This window comes from Aotus nancymaae, unplaced genomic scaffold (genome assembly GCF_030222135.1).
Source record: "Aotus nancymaae isolate 86718 unplaced genomic scaffold, 86718_ANA_hifiasm-v0.15.2.pri h1tg000076l, whole genome shotgun sequence".
NCBI lineage: Eukaryota > Metazoa > Chordata > Mammalia > Primates > Aotidae > Aotus > Aotus nancymaae.
Window position 1 is genome coordinate 2,711,014 of NW_026988491.1, and position 21,779 is coordinate 2,732,792.

Genomic DNA, 21,779 nt, shown 5'->3' on the forward strand with positions numbered 1-21,779 from the left:
GACAATATATAATCTTCCTTTAGTTTACTGCTTAGCTTTTAAAGACAGAAAATTACTTGAGAAACCAAACATAACCCCTTAGTGTGGCAGAGGTACATTTCAAGAATTAAAAAAAAAAAAACACTTAAAAAAAATTTCCCAAAGTAGTAGTGCTGCAAATTACAGAATTCTTGAAAAACGAACAGAGCAGTGGTCCGAGGTGTTCTGAACCAGACATGGCATCAGGGAAACAACCACTCAAGCACACAAGTGGCATTTTGTGATCAAATTTATTTTTTGTTTAAATTTCATTTACTTTGTTTTACTGTAATTTACACAAGAGACTGCCAAGTAAACTAGGTATTTTACATTCACCACACATTCCCTCAAATCTCCACAGTTGTTAGAAAAACATTAAAATCCATGCACCGGGCTCTCATTTCCATGTGCGCCTAAGCTCCCAATGATACTACAGATGCCAGCGAGAGTTAAGTTCATTAAAAGGAGAGGGCTAGACTCTTTATTTCACAAAATTAGCAATAATCTTCCTTGCACCAAACTCTTTGCAGACAGTGATTATGCTCTGACAAAACCTATCTTACAACAGTGCCCAGAGAGTAAACATCAGTCTTTATCCTGAGTACACAAAGGCTGTATGAAACATGGTTTGTTGCTGAGGATAACAGGGAATTGCAATGCAGTAGTGATCCTAAACATCCTTCCTCGTCTCATTCACTCAACTCACTCCGGTGGGGGAGGGAAGCGGTACACGTGGGAAAACGAGAAGCAGGGAGGACAGGACTGTCAGCAAATCAGATTACTAATGTGATTTGACTGCAGGGGTTAGCCTGTTTTAGGAGGGATGGGAGGTTAAAAAAGACAGTTTGTGACCTGAAGGCTTCAACAATATAATTCTATTCAAGCTTCCAGGACTGACAGGGGAAAAACTGGATTCAGAGAGAGAAAGCTGATAAAAATCTTACCTAGCTATTGTTCCTTCCTTTAAAACAACAACAACAAAAAACAAAAACAAAAAAGTGGCAGCAGCTTCTGACCAGCATTCTCATGATGCCTGTTCAGGATCTGTTCTGATGATGCCCTACTTGAGAGCACATCCCACAGTCGGAGGTCCACCAGCCTCTTGGCAGGGCCTCCTGACCGCGCACAGGCCACACTCGCACTGCATCCTAAACTGTTCCTATCTCAAAGTCACCTTCTCCCGCTTGAAGTGTGTTTCCACAGTAAGAGCAAAATGTTATCACTATCTATATTCTATCATGTGAGCGCTGAGGAATCTAGACCATTTGCATAGTTTTAAGCTGTAGTTACAGAAAACTGTCATCTTCTAAACAAGACTCCACGAAGTGCTATACTTCCGGCTTTTCTACACAGCCTACAATACCATTAAGACTAATTTCTTCATCAATGTGTTTGCCTAACAGGAGCCTGAAAATTGCCTAGTGTTTATTATAAATCACAAACCGTCATCTCCATTTTTGCTAGGTTTGATGTAGAAAAATATCTGAAATTTAAAATACAAAAATCCAATAAAAACCAGCAATCTTTTAAAAAGGATTTTTCCCTCAGGACAAACAAGTAAAAACTGGCCTGTAACTTTGCTCCTTACTTTATAGATATTGTCAAATTTGGCTACAAGATAATGACCATCCAGAAATAAATAGTTATAAATACATTCAGAGTTTACATTCCAAATTCATTGGAATACCAAAAAATTTTGAAGAAATTTTCTGTGGGAGTCTACTGCTTATGAGACTAAAATAAAAATTTGTAAGAAACTGACTTAAAAGAAGAGAAAAACAACACAAAAGGCTATATATGTTGGTCCAGAACTTGACATTTATGAAACATACCAGCTAGTATTACATTGCAGTCAATTTGTCCATTAATGGTATTACTCTGATAATTATTAAAATCTGTTCCAGGTATATATATTGAAAATATTTTCTTTTGCATTCTTGCTGAAGATAGGTACAGTACTCTGGAGAAATTGTACTAATCCCTTCAGTATGTCTGTATGTACATATATACACAGGTGTGTGTATCTGGATCTGTAGCTCTACATGCGGTTTATATACAGCTACAGACATATGCACACATACATATATACACACGTGGTTGAGAACCTGTGTGTGCGTGTGTAACATCACAAGCACACATCTGGGAAACGTCAACACTGCAAGATACTGGTCAGATTCTTCTTCACTCATCACTGGCTGCGCTTGTTCCCCTCACTTGACCTTGATTACGTAACTGTAAGAAAAGTGAAAGACAGTGCAAAATGGGTTAAAATACAGGGACACAGAAAATGTTAGACAGCAGCCTGTCACACACACTCTCCAAAAAAAAAATTTCTCAATGTAGCAAAACTTTTGGCAGAAAATGTACCCCAACTACTGCATCTTACAATTTTCGTCTGTTTAAAAAGATTTTGGTCTTACTACTAATGGCACAATATACTGTCCCATCAGAGGGGAAAATAAAGTCAAAGCAGAAATAAATCACAAAAACTTAGGAGAGCTTAACAAAAGTAACAGTAACTTAAAAACAATTTTTTAATGAACATGGAATTTAAACAAAGTGTTTTGGGGAAATCTTGGAAAAGTTATTTCACTCTTATTTGGCACTAGTTTTTCTCACAAGTGAACACTTCACTCATCCCAATGTTCAAAAATTAAAGAGCAGGTAGTTCATGTGGGGCAGAAAAGAACCACAGTGGAGGAGGGGGAGTGTTACATCTTGTTCTTCTTCTCAATAAACATCATAGTTCAAAATAAACAAATGCTGACAGCACACTGTCGACTTTTGTTTACTCACACTGGTTTCAATTTGTGAGGTAGATTTTGATGCTGTTTTTTTTGGGGGGGCCTCTGGGAAAATCTGTTTATATGGGCATATAATGTGTTAGAGATATAAGAGCACAGAAATGTTTTATAGCATAAATTAAAACTCAGGTGCGTTTACGCAGAGTACAGCTAACTGTAATGACTGAAGATGAAATATCAAGGAAGACTTTCTGGTGCACAGAAAATACTTCAGCTAAAATGAATTCTTGAGGTTGGCTTGTATTATGGGACAGAGGACCTTTGTTTGATCTTAAGTGCTTTTACATATTTCCTTACTAACCACAAATGGTTCTACAAAGAACCAGGTCAACTGACTGAGTACTGAAAACTCAGCTAGCTTCTAGGACAATGATCCATGATGAGTGAGTGCACCTGGCAGCTGGGTGCTAACCCACTGAGAACTAACCCGGGATTACTAAATTCAACCTGGTCCACAGGTGAAATTTTTAAAGACTGCAATAGTGTTCACTATGATTTTCTAAAGTATTTATCTTTTAAATTCTAAAATAAAACCACATTTAACACTCAGAGCTTCTGCTCAGCAAGTTAACTGCCCATCACCAAAAAGGTATAGGTTTGTAAACATCTTTTTACCCAGGTCTTCACTTACACAGTTTGATATTGTCTCTGACCCTACAGGGGACTCATCTAGACATCAGCAGCCGACGTGCCTCGAACGGAACCCCTCTTACGCATCTAAACGTAAAATAAAATTGTGAGCTGCTGAAATCAGACTCTAAATAGGGGTTAGTAAGCAAAGGGGGAAAAAAGATCCAGAAGAGATTATGAAGTGATGGCTGACTGTTTATAACCATATCCACAACAGAAGTTCTGAGGCCCCTCAAATAACCTTGGTTTAAAGACATTCTTGCAAAAGGCTTTTCTTAGCACACAAAAAAAGTGTATTTATCCTAAAATGTAAAAAACAAAAGCCTGCAGACTGATATGAAATTATCAAAAACAGCCAGTGGGTAAAGAAATTGTTTTCCAATATAATGTGAGAAAATGCCCCAAGGGTCTGGACCATATCTTTAGAGTCCCTAGGCCAGGCAGGAAGCCATGAGGGTGTGGGCCACACTTCTGCTGCTTCTGAGAACAGGGCTTCTCAGTGGAGTCCTTTAAAGGAAGTTTACTGAAAGGAGGGAGAATGAAAGGGATAAAAAGCGAGCACAATGTATGGCACAAAAACAAGTTATGGCAAACCATGAAGGGCACACAGATGTATTAGAAAGGACAGGCATTCACAACAATAGCCTCCAGACAAGGGAAACAACTCAATGAGAAAACAAAAAACCAAATGAACAGAAAATGAACAAATGCAATAAATACATTAAAACTCAACACATCCTCACCCTCCCCCACCCCAAGAAGTGCCAGCTGAGAACAGGTAAAATGTTAACCAAAAGCCCTCCTTCAGCTGCTGAGCCTCAACCCCGGGCAGTCCGTGGATCACAGGCAGAGGCATTCCTCGTGTGCCTAACCTCTTAAGATGCTAGTTCTCTCCAGGGCCAAAACCCCTTTGAAATAAATCCAATTCTTAAATATTTGCAAATTAAGAGCATTACAACGTTATCAAATTCTATCATCAAGTGTCAGGGGATCAGGACCTCAAGAAAAACATTCCTGCGTGGTGAAGAGGACTCTAAAATGGGACGCCTCTTCAGAAGGCAGGTGCTTTCTGGGTAGGTGTTCTTGGCCTGCAGGCTTGATGCTGCCCAGATTCTGAGAATGCCTTCACAAAGCCACCGTTAGGACTCAAAGAAGCAGCATCTTGATTCTGTGATGTGGAATCAAGCTCTCCCCAACGACCTACAGCGAAATAACTTAAATGGGATTGAATGTTAAGATGCAGCACTTAATGCTGACATTTGTCTTAAAATGTTTTTGAGATATCTGACAAAGCAACTGCTACGTACCTTCACTCTGAACCAATGATAGATTTTCTACCAGCTTTATGAGGGAATTAATCAGTTTCAGCAATGTGGGTACAAGAATGGTGACAACTGTCTAAGGAATTGGGCTCTCACCTATCTATCTTACACCTTCTTCTCGAGTGCAATTCCCAACTCACCAATAACTGATCTGCATGGAGCAGCAGCTGCAACTGCAGAGCCACTGCCATTGGTGAGAGAAAGAGTCACCAGCTCCACAGCAGAAGGCCACATTGTATTGACACTGGGACTATTCTGTGTTCAGGTATCATGCGGCTGAGAACTTGCCAGAGAAGCAAGGGCACTTCCGTGGGGGCAAAAATCTCAGTCAAGTTCTGTCCCAGGGGTCCAGAGACAGACAGGGTTCAGAGCCCAAACCAGGTAGGGCTATATTTATCACCTGGTCAATGGTAACTGCTCTTCCTCATATGACACACAGTTCTTCAGCATAACAATTAAAAACTGACAGAAGGGCTCTCTCCCAAGAGTTTGAGCTGTTGGTAAATCCTTGTTGGAAATGCCAGTGCTGCATCATGAGCTTAGCATGGATGGGTATCTTGCTGTTTCTATTTCATGTTCAGTGGACACCCACCAGCTGCTCAGAAAGGCTGAAGAAAGAGCTGGCAGGTATCCCTGGAGCCTGGAGCACTTGGAGGGAGTAAAACCAGGCAAGGCAAATGGGACTAAAACAGAATAGGGTATCAAGGGTGAGGGGTGCCTTGTTAGAGTCAGGGAAAGGCACCTGACTCTTGAAAAAGGGAACACAGGAAAGGGAGAGAGGCCTGGAAAGAAAGGTAGGAAGTGCCCCTGACCTGCTCTTGCCTATTTAAATATTTTGCCTGTGGCTAGACTAAAAATAAGGGAGTGTGGAGGGGGTTTCTTCCACTCTTGCCATTTCATCACCCTACTCCCTGTATCCAGAACTCAGAGCCCTAACATTAGTACGAGAAACTGGGGTCAAAGAGGCTTCTGCTGGCTAGTCTAGAAACCAAACTCTAATTTATAACGTTGTCTGTATGGGAAAATACGTTCCAAATTTCAAACAATCAACTAAAATTTTTTGGAACAAAATGCATTCAAGAGTTGGAGTCTGCCTATAGTTTACTTTATGTGTAAGATAAGGTTAAAATATTTTATTGCCTTATAAAGAAAATATGTCCTAGTCCTCTCCGAAGGTTTACATAAAGCTAATTAGAAGCAGATCTGCTGTAATCACCAAAAGTAAGCAATTTTAAACAGATTCTTTACGATGCTATGTGCCAGAAAAATAGATTTCCTTTTGTGCCAAAGAATCTGATTTGCTGCCATTCTCCTGTGATTAAATGGAGTTTCTGCCTCTTGCGCAGGCGTTTGTCAAACGCTCACACCTGCAGGGCTTCCAAAACTGGGCCTGCTGGCAGGACTCGAGATGACCGCATGGAAACCACTAGCAGGCCCTGGACATTCCTTGGGTTCGTTTCACCAAGGGGCCTATTGCCAACCGAAGACAAGCATGGCCCAGGGCAAAAAAAAAACCAGACACACGCAAGGAGAAGCCAGAGAAGAATCCATCCCGAGGAGAGAGAGAAGACGCCCACTGGCTGCAGGCCCTGCCCACTAGTGGTGGGGAGCAGCTAGGATGGGCTGTAGCACTCAACTGCAGCATCCTGATCACTTGCCCAAGGATCACCTGAATCTGCCTAAAGCTTAGGAAGAAATAAGGATTCACTGCTAGTTGGGGGAAGCAGAGGAGGCATTCCAGTAACACCACCATTAGCCTTACCTTTTCTACAAAAAAAAAAGCCAGCTAGGACTGAATTGCTAACATTTGTAAACTTGCTGTGATACAAACTGAGCCAGAAGCAACTTAGTCTGACAAAAGTGTCTAAAAGGACTGTGAACCAGGAACCAGCGTAGTGAACCACAGCCAGTGTGTAATAAAGAATACAGAACCATTAGATATTTAACAGGTAACAAATTCTACACTGACAAAACTCTAGTCTACCTTCATTCAAGATGCTCAACAACAGAGAAATCAGAATACGTGAAGGAACAGCAGTGTCTAAGAAACTCAATTTTGATGAGAGTAAGTAGAACAGGGAATGGCTTTTAATAACACTCTTCCTAATTCTAGCTCTATATTTACCAAGCATGTATACGGTTTTAGAAAAGGGAAAATTAGAGAATTGCCACAGAGCAGCCAGTCTTACTGTTTCTAGTTCTTTCTGAGTCTCGTCTTCCATTCTCCTAATGTCTTCCATTGTGAGATCAATCCACTTGTCAATCCAACAAAAAAGCTGGCGATGAAAGTTTGTAAATATCCGTTTTTCTTGCTTTTAAAACAAAGAAGAAAAGTAGAATAAGATGGCAAAAACCTAAGATTAATGACACATTAACTTGACATGTTCCAACTAACCCATGAAATTTACATATTATTTTGTTCAAAAAGACTACTTTCTAGATTTGTGGAAATCAAAATTCCATTGTATTATCAATGTGTACAGCAAAATTAAAAAAGAAAACTTTCCCTGTGAAATGGAAAATAATCTCCCTTACAAAGGTGTCATGATCTAGTAGAAACTAAAAAAATGTGGTGTGTATGACCTAATCCAACATATTCCTACTGGGCCCGATTTATTTTTACCTTTTTCTAAATGTCAATGAGCAAAGGTCAACTAGACTTCTTCTGCTATAAAACTATATATTGTCATTCTTAACATCCCTCCAATTCAATGGAACACTGTGAGGTGGAATACAATAATGCACTGAAAGAAGAGTCCTGGGTTTTTTATTAATCATTACAAACTCTCCCTTAATTTTTCTACATAATATGTTGCTGCCACTATTATATTAAAAAAAACTCATGTATATAATTAGTGGTTGGTTTCAATTGCTGGATTATATAAGTTTTATTCAACTTTCCCAAGAAGAGAGAAAAGTGCATGGAACAGTAATTACTTCTGGGCAATCTTCAACTTAAAAATTTTTTTCCATGAATAGAAAGGACTTCATCAATTACATGTGTGACTTCTATTTATCAGAACTAGACTGTTAATGTATGATGATGATCCAAGAGGAAGGAAGAACGCCAATATTTACAGAATGCCTACTGTAGGCCAACTGTAAGCAGGCCCATGAATAATCAAAGTTTCCAGTACGTTGAGATCCTTCTCTTATAAATATTACAGCAGCTACAGCTTAAAAATAGAAAAGTTATGATGAAACAGACACAACTAATTGTGGAGATGTGAGATATAATGAGGTCTTCTTTATAATAATAACAGATGAACATTCACCCTACAGGAAAAGTAAATACCAAGGAAACGTTTCAACATTCCTAGGTAGTAACAACCGTATGCATTTATAAAATTCCAATTCTCCCTCCTAGATCTAACTGCCCATGTTACTTTCACTTTAATACAGACATAAAAAAAGAAACAAGTGCACCTTAGTTCAGAGTGAGACTTAGTTCACTAAGGGCCTCTAAAGATATCCCCTGTGAGAGCACAAGGCACACATATATATTTGGAGTGATATGGAGGGCTGGGGGAGGGGTCCAGCTGAGCTGGGGCAGAGGAGCCCTTCAGCAGGCTGGGCCTGCTCTCTCCCTCCAGCCAGGATCAGAACACCAGGTCCTCTTGGGGATGTGCTGTACGGGGAAGGGGCTCTCTATAGAAGTGCTGGACAAACCATAAGGTAAGCACTTTGAACCAAAAGCTGCTGTGTTCATCCCCAAATAAAGTCCCTTAAAACCTCTGCTGCCATCTGTCTTTGCTACTTCGAAGGATACAAAGAAGGGCAGAAATGAATTATGTAGGGACAATAATTTTCATAATTATAGAGGAAAAAAAGTAATCTCAGAGAAGATATCCCATTAATAGCTAGCTCCGATCTTACCCTAAATCGAAGTCCCCAGGGTTTGAACAGATTTTACCTTCTGAATGAAGTTTTCTACTTTGCTTTGCAGTCCCCACCACTTGAATTTGATGGTCACCAACTTATAGGCACACATCTGAGGACAGTCAGGGCTGTTTGCCAGTTCCTTCTAGATGAGAAAAATTGAAAAGAAGTCATGACTTAAATATTTATGTTTTCATTAAAATTGTTGTGTAATGACATCACAGATATATATGAAGAAAATTACAATCTCATGTGTTTAATTCAGAGATTTGAAAATTTGAAATCATTTTAGCAAAAGCTGCAGTATTCCCCTGCTGTAAACCCTCCTTCCACAGACCAAGTTACTTCCTAGCTCTAAAGTTTAATAGGTGTGTTGCTCTGCCTCAAATTGCCCTATTCAGATTTCCTATTAAACACCAAATTCCATTCACATCAAATCAGTAGTGAGCCTTTAATATATAAGGGTTCTCACAATGCCATTACCACACTCCCACCGCGGATGCAGTGAAGCACAATAAAAAATGACAAAAAAGTTCAGCCTTCTTTTGTGTCTTCAGATATTGGCAAGTAGAATTGCACTGTTTATTAACTGAGGTACTTTCAATAGAACGGGGATAGGAAAAGTGATACAACAGCAAAAATGATCAGTAATTACCAAACATTTGGAGGTAAATCCTATACATACAGACTTCAATTTCCAAAAATGACTACACCTCACAGTTTAAATGGTGTAGTCAGGAATCAAATCAAGACTTGTTCTGGTAAACAAGGGAAAAGAAACTTTTTTTTTTTTTAAAGAGCCGAGAGAGGCTGGGCATAGTGGCTCATGCCTGTCATCCTAGAGCTTTGGGAGGCTGAGCTGGGAGGATCACCTGAGGCCAGGAGTTGAAAAACAGCCTGGGTAAGATAGCAAGACCCTATTTCTAAAAAAAATACATAAATAGGCCAGGTACAGTGGCTCACGCCTATAATCCCAGCACTTTGGGAAGTCAAGGCAGGCAGATCACTTGAGGTCAGGAGTTTGAGACTAGCCTGGCCAACATGGTGAAATCCCGTCTCTACAAAAAATATAAAAATTTGCCAGGAGTGCTGGTGGGAGCCTGTAATCCCAGCTACTAGGGAGGCTGAGACAGGAGGATCACTTGAACCCGGGAGTCACAGGTTGCAGTGAGCTGAGATCATATCATTGCCCTCTATCCTGGGCTACAGAGCAAGACTCCATCTCAAAAAATAATAATAAAAATAAATTAACTGGGGTGAAAGGTAGGGCACTGCAACCTATGTTATTACTGATGATTTCTATGAGTCTTAGTGAGGCTTTGCCTTATTTAGTGAGTTTGATATACTAGCATGTTTATTTTCAGGAAGGAGTCAGTAGGGGTGAACCAGGAGCTTGCAGCATACTTCAGTAACTTAAATATATAGGTCCGCTTCCAAGGTGATGTGTACAGGAGACCAAAATACTCCTGAGCTGACCCAGAAAAGCCTAGAACAGGTTCACAGCAGTGAGCAAACACAGGCATGGCCCTGCCCTCAGGGGCTCAGTCTACTGCAGAAGGCACATATCAAAGTACCATGGATAGCAGAGGCAGACCACAAGCACCGTCTGGGGAAAAGAGCCATTCTGTAAACTTGAAGCCCTAATGTTGGTGTGATTACAAGATTATGGTATTTTTGTTTTTAAAGCTACATCTTAGAACTGTTGTGAGGTTGTGAGGACTGAGTAAAACAGCGTATGTTCCAGGCTTAGTAGGTGAGACTCAAGGGCTTAATACATTGGTTCTCTCTCTTTAGCTTGCTCTTTAATAAGTGTTGTATTGACCACCTTTGAATCTGCAAGACAGTTTTAAACAAATTGCCTCATAAGAGTAGAAAGTCAGTGCAACACTATGGAGACCTCTTTTATAAAAACTAAATCACTGAGTCAAAGTCCAAAGCAGCCTCTCCCAAGGACTCTTCCCTTGTCACTGCTGTCCTCGGCTTCACATGGTGGTACCCGGACATGACTGGATCAGTCCCACTGGGTGCCGCCACCATTACTTGTCAGTTTCAACTTACCAGCTTCAACGCATCCCATTTTCAAAAGCTTTGTGTGAGCAAAGACTCTTTCTCCAATCAGCCACATAAATTCAAAATTTTTTGATTAATTTCTAGGTCTTATTCTAAACCTCAAGAAATTATTTTTCTCTTATGTTATTAAAAAGCACCAGACCACATTATTTCCCCCCAAATTATCTATGATGGCTCCGTTTTAAGTTAATTCTAAGGATATACTATATGAAAAAATTCTATCTTGGATTTATGAATGGGACTAAACATTCTGTAGTCTTACATGATTGATCAGCTTTTCTCAAGACATCTGTTCTGCAATAACATTTCATCTTCTGAAGAATAACCTGATCCATGGGCTAAATCAATGAGGTAACACCAGTAAGCCGTTAAATAAAAATATTACAGTGAAGTGTCCTCTTGCAGTGAACTCTGTTAACAAAATAACTTGGGTAGCTTAGCTCTATTTTTCCAAGACTTGCCCCCCATAAAACAGAGTAGCAATGTAAAAATCAGGATATATGTGTATGTGTACACACACACACACCCCATACTTTAGTAATATAATTTCGCAAGTATTAACTGGGCACCATTTACCCTTTACTCTGTGCTAGATGCTGTCAGGGGACATAAATGTAGCTGGTAGAGAGGAGGATAATTAAGTAAATAATGCTGCCCGTGGTGTCAATATTCTCTTCCAGGAAACACCCTCCTGTTAGGGATGCTGGCCCTGTGCTAAAATCAAATAATTACACACTACTCCCCTTGCTCTGCAGGCCCTTGGCACTTAAGCTGGGCTCCTGGGTGCAGAAGCAGTCAACAATCCTTCCATAAGACATAACTAGCTTCTAAGTGCCCAGCTTTATTGAAATGACAAAGAAGTTGGTCTTTCACAGATCATTTGATCAATAAACAACGAGCCAATGCTGAAGTACTTTCTAATCCAATGAATGTGACTGAAAATCCTCATATGCAATACAATTTAGGTATACATAGAATATGGCACTTAATTTTGAGATACACCTGCCAAACAGTAGCATTAGACTAGGAGTAAGGGGACTTGGGTTGCAGTTCCTATTATGCAAGGTAACCCTATTTATCATAGGGTAGGATCCTTAACTTCTCTCTGGGCCTCGTTTCTCCATCTAACAGGAAAAACTAGACTCTATCAGAACTCTTCATTCTCCACTGAGAGAAAACTAAAAGCAGGGGTGAGTGAACTAAGGTTCTTGAGGGCCAGGATTGGTCTAGGGGTGTAGGTGGTAAATATCACACATTCTTGACATCCAATGGCTTGTGGTAAAACTTCCTATAATATGCCTGGGCTTCAGAAAATATTCCCCTGCCTGCCACCCATCCACAGTGAATTTCCTCTATGGCTGAGTACTCCACACCAAAGCGCTGATGAACTCTAAGATACTTTCCAGATTGAACATTAGAAGGTCCTATTAATTATGAGCTGCTGAAAGCTTTCTTATGCAACTTCAAATCACTGGACACCTTGTACCAAATGAAAATCTTGGATGTACCTAGTAGAACACTGAAGCTTCAGAATTCTCCAGCAATTGTATAAAAACAATGGGATGAAGCATGGTTCTAATTAAAGGAGTAAGCTAAATGTAATACAAAAATGCCTATACTAAACTTGAGCTCCCAGAACAGAGTATACATATGTGACTTCAACAATTAACCAAGTTTACTTCTCACATTCTTTGTAGTGACTCTGGCAAGCTGCTCAAATCAATTAATACTGGTAATTTGTAAAGTTAACATTGGTCTATAAAATTCATTTTAGAAACTATAAGCCATGGGACAAAAAGGAATCAGTTCCCTAAGCTATCTTTTCAGATTGAAAATGTATATTCAGTCCCAATCTGTTTTTTGTTTTCCATCCAATTTACAAGTAATTATTTTTTTAAAGAACCCTTCAGAGAAGAACGTGTACTCAACTTAAAATCAAACAACAGCCTGCTGCCTAAAAACATAAATATTACCAGAAGAAAGCTGAGAACACAAAAGCTATATACTTTTTTCAATTATTATTAACGTATACATTGTATTTAAAAGTTCTCGGCTGGGCGCGGTGGCTCACGCCTGTAATCCCAGCACTTTGGGAGGCCGAGGCAGGTGGATCACAAGGTCAAGAGATCGAGACCATCCTGGTCAACATGGTGAAACCCCGTCTCTACTAAAAATACAAAAAATTAGCTGGGCATGGTGGCGCGTGCCTGTAATCCCAGCTACTCAGGAGGCTGAGGCAGGAGAATTGCCTGAACCCAGGAGGCGGAGGTTGCGGTGAGCCGAGATCGCGCCATTGCACTCCAGCCTGGGTAACAAGAGCGAAACTCCGTCTCAAAAAAAAAAAAAAAAAAAAGTTCTCACACAATTCCCAAAATGATTTGTGAGAGTCATCTCTTAAATGTGAGCTACAGTTTTTTAAAGTATTGGTTAAATTAAGAATATGGCTTTGAAAGCCTCCATACTTATGATGACACAGAAAACAGTGAAAATGTCCAAATGTTGTACATTAAACCTAAAAGAATCCTTTTGGTATCATCTCTCTAGAGTGAAATGTGACACTAGGTAATAAAAAGTCGTAAAAGCTGTTCATACCCTACCCCGTACCATTTAGGCTGGTGATTCCACTTTCAGAAACATATCCTATTAATCAAGTAAAGAAATAATACCACAGATTTATTTATTAACAGCAAAACTCTGGACTTATTATTAACTTCAATACCCACTATAGGAGAGGGGTGAAATACTTCAGAGGCCTTCCAAAAAATGGGCTACTATGCATACAGCCATTAAAAAACACTTTTTTCAGCAGTAATCCTTATAATCCCAGCATTTCCAGAGTCCGAGGCAGGTGGATCACCTGAGGTCAGGAATTTGAAATCAGCCTGGCCAACATGGTTAAACCCCGTCTCTACAAAAAATACAAAAATTAGCTGGGCATGGTGGCAGGTGCCTGTAATCCCAGCTACTCAGGAGGCTGAGACTGGAGAATCGTTTGCACCCGGGAGGCAGAGGTTGCAGTGACCAGAGTTCATGCCATTGCACTCCAGCCTGGGTGACAAGAGCAAAACCTCTACCTCAAAATAAAAAAAAATTAAAAAAAACAGTCAACAATGTGGGAGGAAAACAAGGATAATTAATATAAATAGGTATCTATATATGGTATAAACATTCCTAACAAAATAAACTACAGGAATAAAAAAAATACCAAATAATAGTAATTGAGACTACAATTTTTATTTTCTTTTGTGTCAAATTATTTTCAAAATTATCATTTTACAATTTAAAAAAAACTAATATGGTTAAAAACAAATTGACTCTACAAAAGCTTTTTTGCCCTCAGCAAGAGTATTTTAGGACAAAGACTGACTTTACCCTAAATTATCTGGCTACTATTTCAAGTCTTCATTCTTCTTTGACTGTAAACAATCTGTTTATTTTCTTTTTTCTGTTGTTTAATAAACTAAACAAAATCAAGTTAAAAGCTGAATTAAGATCTTTAATACATAACTTTAGTCCAGCCCATATTTAATTTTTCTTTAAAGCAATCACAAGGTATACATGCAAAATAAAATGATTAACTCTTCAAGGGTATCAGAAACATTCTAGTGAAGAAATGTGTAACCTTCAAAATGTGAAAAATCTCAATGGGGCAAATATTTGGAACACCACACTCAGAGCAATGTTCCAGAATGCACAGGACCCAAAGAAGTTCCAGTGTCTCTGCCTAGCTCTTAAGAGGTTCACCGCCTGGGGCAAGGCAAAGCTTCCTCTTTGGCCTTAAAAAATACAAATGTTAGTGGGAGGGTGAAAGCAGGGAGAGGAACAGAAAAGATAACTATTGGGTGGTGGGGAGGGGGTGATGAAATACCATGTACAGCAAATCCCCATGACATGTGTTTACCTACGTAACAAACCTACACATGTACCCCCAAACCTAAAATAAGTTTAAAACAAAATGTTTTGATTCTTTCTTCTTCATTGGCTAAAAAATAACCCCAAAGCAAATAAAACCAAAATCTGAGTTAAGATCTTTAACACCTAACTCCAATCCAGTCCAAACCCAACATTTCCTCATCTAAGGCAAAACAGTTAACTCTTTCCTAATCTGAGAGTAAAGAAAATGATTTTGCTGATAAATTGAATTTCATATACATTAAAGAATGAAAATTTAAAAGGACAACTTAAAAAGGTAAAGAATGGTTGATTACAAAGAGAACAATCAAAAGTTGTATAAGATGAAAGTCACGGGCTAACAGAAGAACCTCAAATTGGTCACGTAGTGACTCATCGCTGCGTAATTTAAATTTCATCTGTAATATAGTAAGCACTAGTTGTGAAATGTTTCCAAAATTGTATTTACATAGTTTGTATATTCACTGAATTCCTTACATTTCATGTTTCTAACTGTAAATGAAACTCCCAAGCCCAAATCATGTTTTTAATTTAACAACACATATTAGGTTACTCTAAGGTATGCGGATGAGGTCTTAGGGGGAGTAATGTATACTGGAGCTACACAACGTAACTAAACAAAACACAGTGTGTTTAACTGGAAGAGTGAGCAATCAGTTCATGTTATCCACAATAACTAGCTTCTCGAATCTGTGACAAACACATATAAACAAATGTAGAAGAGATTTAAAATTTTTTTGAAAGAATCCAAAGGCATTCTGGAAATGTATTTTCTAAAAATATAGTCCCCTCAATCTCATGAGACTTGTCAACTTTACATATACTTTTTCCTATTTAAAACTGTGTTCAGATAAAGATGGAATAGGTATATGCTACACTGAACCAGAGTCAACACTTTGCAAAGACGCAGCAGTTTCTATAAGGCTCATAACTGTCTTCAAATTTTCATTTTTCAGTTTTAGGCAATGTGAATGCTTAATTTCAGCTGCTGATTTTGTGATGTAAGCTTCCAACCCAGATTTCACCAAGAAAGTTAAAAATAAATGCATTGCTGGGAGTGCTGCCAGTGTCTGTGCATCAGTAAATATCAACACAAGATCACGAAATATGTGTGACGTGTGTGTACCGGTATTTCAAGCAGAACCCCATTCCCCAACTCAGCTAATCCCTCTCTTTATTTAAGTAACTTAAACTTTATTTAGGTAACCATTTATTTTAGTAGCCATTTAGACAGACCTACCTTGGACATTATATTTCTGTAAATACATGGGAAGTCCAACTTTTTTTTTTTTTTGGTTTAAGATAGTTAACTTGAATCTAGCAAATACTTACCAAGCTCCTAGTATGAGCAAACCTCCCTGCTTGGCACTGAACCATATCATGGTTAAGTCAGACACAAAGCCTATGGTTTAAAATTCAGTGCGAGCAACAGGAGATAGAGGAGGTAGGGGGAAGGCAGACAGGGGGACACATAAACCACCACCCTGACCCAAGACACACCCGGAGCTATGAAAAGGTCATTGCCAAGACTCTAGTGGCATTCAAAGGTGGGGGATTCCCATCTGGTGGGGCAAATGGAAAATGTTAAATGAAAGAAATAAATGTGAGATTAAATGTGAGTTTAAAAGACTGAACTAACTGTAGGTTACTCTAATTTCACAAAAATAGGCAAAATAAGAACCAGACAGGAAAGCTTACTGCCTGTGAGAAGATAATCAGTCACATTTTCCATGTTCCTCCAAACTTAATTTTTTGTGTGGCTCACACCCATTTTACTAAACAGGACTATGATATATGCTGCATGCTTGTGTCTGATTACTCCAGGAGTGACGCGATTTACAAGCAAAATCCCAAGTTCACCTTCAAATGAAACTCATGAAGAAAACTTTGTTAGTGGAAGTGTCTGGAAGAATCTCTGCAAGAAGTTTACACCGCCAAATCACTTCTTGAACCTGAATAAGACATTCATTCCTGTGCCTGAATCCTTCAGCTCTGTGAGAACAGAGGCATTTCATAGCCAAGATAAGGTTAGAATTAATCAGGTTTCATTCAGGGGGCACTTTGCTTCTTAAAGACATGGAACAGCTTTTTTTTTTTTGGTATCCTCTGTAGGAGTTAATATAATTAGTACATACTATGTGCTATATATTTATTTTAAAACTCAAATTAAAAACTTAGTCATCAAACTAGATATTAAAAAAAAAAATCAGCCATGCTTGAAGGTCTGCTTTATTATACATAATCCAAAATGTGATCTGACCAGAAATTAATTACTAAGCCTCTTTATGCCACCCACTATGGGGTTGCAAATGTGAGATTACAGGGAGGGAACATATTTTTAAATGCTTTGTATCCTCCCTGGACCCCACAGACATTCCAGGCTAAGAAACAAGAGAGAACCGGGCAAACCCAGTGGCTCACACCTGTAATCCCAGCACTTCGGGAAGCCAAGGCAGGTGGATCACTAGGTCAGGAGTTCGAGACCAGCCTGGCCAATATAGTGAAACCCCATTTCTACTAAAAATACAAAAAAATTAGCTGGGCATGGTGTCGCGCACCTGTAGTCCCAGCTACTCGGGAGGCTGAGGCAGGAGAATCGCTTGAACCCAGGAAGTGGAGGTTGTGGTCAGCCGAGATCATGCCCACTGCACTCCAGCCTGTGCAACAGAGTAAGACTCTGTCTCCAAAAAAAAAAAAAAGAACACTTTCCAGTCTTTCCACTAGGGTGGCTACCAAGTAAAGGACACTGCTCATAAGCCACTTGAGTCTCACCACTTGAGTCTCTGGGTGACTTTCCTGCCACTCTCTATCTCAAAAGAGATTTCCACATCAGAATTTCAACTTCTTCCTCATCAATCACTTCTACTCTCCTATCTCTGGCCAAAAGAGTTTTGCAGTTTCCTTATCTTAAGTCACTGACACCAAGGGTACCGCCATCTTTCCACAGACATGGGCTAGAAAGACAAAGAAATCTTGGTAGCATAGTGGTAAACAAATTAGCATCTCTATAATGCACAAAAATGGTTTCCCTCTACTGGCATGAAGGATCCAGAATGGTCTCTATGGCTGTTGTAGAATAACTCTAAAGCTGACTGAGCAGCTAAACAGTTTATACAACTGAAAGGCCAAGCTCTGATTACTGGAGCATTTGCTCATGATAGAGTTAACACAAAAGACAAATGAGGCATGCCTTTATGATGAGAAACAATATATACATAAAGATAATTTACAAACCACCATAATTTCTGGATCAACTTATTTATTTGACCTGATCCGCTTATATACTCCAAAGTTCAGAACTCTGGCTGAGGTTTCCGAGATGCATCAAGCCCTATAAGGGAGAGATGCTTTGACAAAGCCTCCTACAAAGACCTTTAGAGGCCTAATTATTAACTATCATGTATTTGTAGATACAGAAGCTTAAATCTTCAAGAGATGTCTGGCTTAAATGAAGAAATGAGGTCTTGCCATGAGATAAAAATGAAACCATAATCTTCAAAGGTAGTGTTTTCAATCTGTTAAAATGACAATTCCTCACCCAAATCAGAGGAGAAGGCAAACTGAAAAGCTAAAAACCAATGGAAACATGTACATACACACACACACGCACGCGCACACACACACGCACACGTGCACACAGTGCTATAGAGAAGCAAGACATTTACATCCATCAGAAACGCACAATTCTGCCTTGAAGCAAAAATCTTAATCAGGTTATAAATCGCTTTCCTATTACTATGCACGTAGTCACTTCATCAAGTGCTGAACCCTAAGTAACAAATATATTTCATGCACTCAGATTTTAAAAATTCTTTCTTCAGAGGGAAAATAAATATACAACTGAGGCCTGCATCTCTGGGTCTGTAGTTTTTTAAAAAATAAAAGATATGTATCACATCATAGGCTTAAAAAAATAGTCGGTACTCTTAACAAATGTGGAAAATATGAAAATATATTCCTTAGCAACCTCATCATCCCCTGCTAGTGAATCTTCTTAAACCGTGTGGCTCTCTGCTTTACGGCTGACCAAATAAAAGCACTAATTAAGCACATAGAACCATGTGAGGTAAAGACAGGTGAGCCTAGATGTGTTTAACAAACCCTAGACACTAAAATGAGAGGAACTCTCTGGATACTAGACAGGTAAGAATTACACATCATAAGTACAGGGGCACATTTATAGATCTCAGCAACCCCAAGAGATGAAAGACAAAAGCATGATGACAATGATAATGGTTAACACTGACTGTGCACTTCTGTGCTGGGAATTTAACATTATTTCACTCAGTCTTTACGGTTACTTTCTGAGGTAGTTACTAAAATCATTCCCATTTTGGAGATGTAGAAATCAAGGCTCAGAGTAAGGGTTACTTAAGTTACAACTTGTGTAGATTCCCAAAGGCTTTTTAATGGATCTCCCTTAGTGCCTCAGTCACTTACAGATTCCCTGACCACTGAAAACATACCACTAGTGTAACAGAAATTACCAAATTCTGGCAAATATCATGAATAGAGAGTCACACAATTGCCAATGGTGCAACAGGACATAAAAGTTAGAGAACAGTATCTGGGAGTCACTGGATTAAGAGTTAAAATCCGCCGCATCTCCACACCTTACACACTGCTGTAACTAGCACTGAATCAGGTGTTCCAGAAATGGCAGGCATTGTGCTGTTTCTTCTACAACTATGACTTGTGTTTCTCTGGCCAAGTTACTCAACTATATAAAATAAAGCAGCTGAATTTACACCACAGGAGGGTTGTAAAGATTCAATGTAACCTTGTATACTACCTGGTACCAAGGAAAAGTTTCACTTCCCCTAGTCAGTCTGGTACAGATAGGAAGGAAATACTGCAATAATGCAGAGGGAAAATACCACCATCAGATGAGGAAGGAAAAGTTTCAAAGAGATCATGGGATTTGCATTTAGCTTTGAACAAACTTTGGAATCTGTACGGTAAGGCAGGTTTCTGCTGAAGGGTATGTGTGGGATGGCTCACGGAAGGCCTTTTGAGAGACTGTGGAACGACCAGGCAGCTCCTCTACAAGAACATTCTTTCACACAACCCTGGGTAAGTGGGTCCACAGTAAGATTTCTTCTTCCTTTAAGTCATAATGATCATAAGTTTGTCCCCTATTAGTTCCTCGCATTTCAGAAGTATAAAAATTTCCAACTATCATCCTTCCCTAGTGCTACTTAAGTGCCTCCATCAGGACACTAGTTAACAGAGGGCCTGCTGAACATGTTTACAGAAGATACTGGTAATTTCAAGTCCACAGGTCCCTATTTTCCTGTATGCTGTATTATCAGCTACCTTCTTACTCTTTATTTCCCTCCACAGAAGCAAGTGGAGTGCTTAATTATTATTAGTTATTCTTGACCGCACTAGTTATTTCTGAGATCATGATAAATCACAGAAATTCAGTCAGGCAGTAACTTAATGTAAGAGTAGCGACATTCACCATCATCTGGATAAAACAACCAACCAAGAGGCAAATGGTAGAAACGACCAGCACACTACCAGCCTAATAAGTTACTGTTTAAGACAGGGAAAATGGAAAGAACTGCAGTTCTGCAACCTGCAGAAATGTAAAATTCACATTATTTCTAAGAACTAAACCTATTCTAGAATTTTAATCATTCGTCAATAATAAAAGGCAAATCAGTATCAGTTAAAAATCAGGCCAGACACGGTATATATTCCAAGTTTCTAAAAAGTTAGAAATTAGTACAAGACATAGCATCAAACTACTTTTGCTGCCTGTTACAAAATCAGTTAGAAGTTCCTACAGGAAGGATTTGAGCCCAAACATAAAGCCTACCATGTAATGTAGGTAGCACTGCTTTTTAATGTTTATACTTGAAAAGCTGATAATCTCAAGAAAATACAATATTTAATTCACCTCTGGATCTCAACTTCATGCCCCTTTCTTTACTCCCTGTAAAAGTATTGCCAGCTAGAGCTACCACTCCTTGGAACAAGATGTCCTTTTTCAGAAGTTATGGCATCGGTGGAGGGAGCCACCTTCTGCACTGCTCTCTGGCATGGTGTCCTTGTTTGGAAGACCAGTGTGAAATCTCAGAGGGCTTCTCTTCCAACTAAGACTGAGTTTAAAGTCTCAAGCTAGACATCTGGAAAAGGATGGGGACATTTTCTAAATCCATTAAAGCAAATTTAGATGGAAGCAAACTGAATCTGTTAATTTATAAGTGGTATATATCACTTTCTGGGTGATACAGACTGGAAATTTGTCCTGCTCAAATATTAGGCTGAAATATAATCCCCAATGTTGAAATGCAGTCCCTAATTTGTTAGAGGTAAAGCCTGCTGGGAGTTGTTTATATCATGGGTGCAGATCCTTCATGAATGGCTTGGGCCATCTCCTTGGTGATAAGTGAGCTCTTGCTCTGAGTTCACACAAGATCTGGTTGTATAAGTGTGTGGCACACTTCCCTGCCCCACTTCTGCCTGTGAGATGCCTGCCCCCTTCACCTACCATGACTGTAAGCTTTCTAAAGCTTCCTCAAAAGCAGATACCAGCACTATGCTTCCTGTACAGTCTGCAGAACCATGAGCCAATTAAACCCTTTTCTTTTTTTTTTTTTTTTTTTTTTTTGAGACGGAGTTTCGCTCTCGTTACCCAGGCTGGAGTGCAATGGCGTGATCTCGGCTCACCGCAACCTCCGCCTCCTGGGTTCAGGCAATTCTCCTGCCTCAGCCTCCTGAGTAGCTGGGATTACAGGCACGCGCCACCATGCCCAGCTAATTTTTTTTTTTTGTATTAGTAGAGACGGGGTTTCACAATGTTGACCAGGATGGTCCCGATCTCTTGACCTCGTGATCCACCCGCCTCGGCCTCCCAAAGTGCTGGGATTACAGGCGTGAGCCACCGCGCCCGGCCTAAACCCTTTTCTTTATAAATTACCCAGTCTCAAGTTCTTTATGGTAATGCAAGATCAGCTTCACATGCTAGGTATTAAAAGTGGGAGAATTTTCAACTAAACTTTACCCAGAAAACAAATGTGAAAATAAGGTAGTACAAGTATTTCTTATAAAACAGTTGAACTCATTTTTCCTTTTAGTGGATGCAAAAGACAGTCCACAAAAGAGTCTAACACCCATGGAGAACCATTCGATGAGT

The 21,779-nt window shown here is 39.4% G+C and overlaps 1 protein-coding gene across 2 annotated transcripts in view; it reads right to left on the reverse strand.

Moving 5' to 3' along the window:
* Window positions 1-250: 250 nt before the first annotated feature.
* The window catches only part of PITPNB (phosphatidylinositol transfer protein beta), a 68,302-nt gene continuing 46,773 nt past the window's right edge, over window positions 251-21,779 (reverse strand). Inside the window, exons 9-12 of one of the 2 annotated variants that reach the window (XM_012464920.2) lie at window positions 8,688-8,798; window positions 6,964-7,086; window positions 3,454-3,539; window positions 251-2,250 (exon numbers count right to left, since the gene is read on the reverse strand). In XM_012464920.2, the coding sequence (XP_012320343.1) occupies window positions 3,492-3,539; window positions 6,964-7,086; window positions 8,688-8,798 (282 nt within the window). In that variant the 3' untranslated portion in view covers window positions 251-2,250; window positions 3,454-3,491. The remainder of the gene's footprint in view (window positions 2,251-3,453; window positions 3,540-6,963; window positions 7,087-8,687; window positions 8,799-21,779) is intronic. The other variant, XM_012464919.2, reaches the window with a different exon arrangement.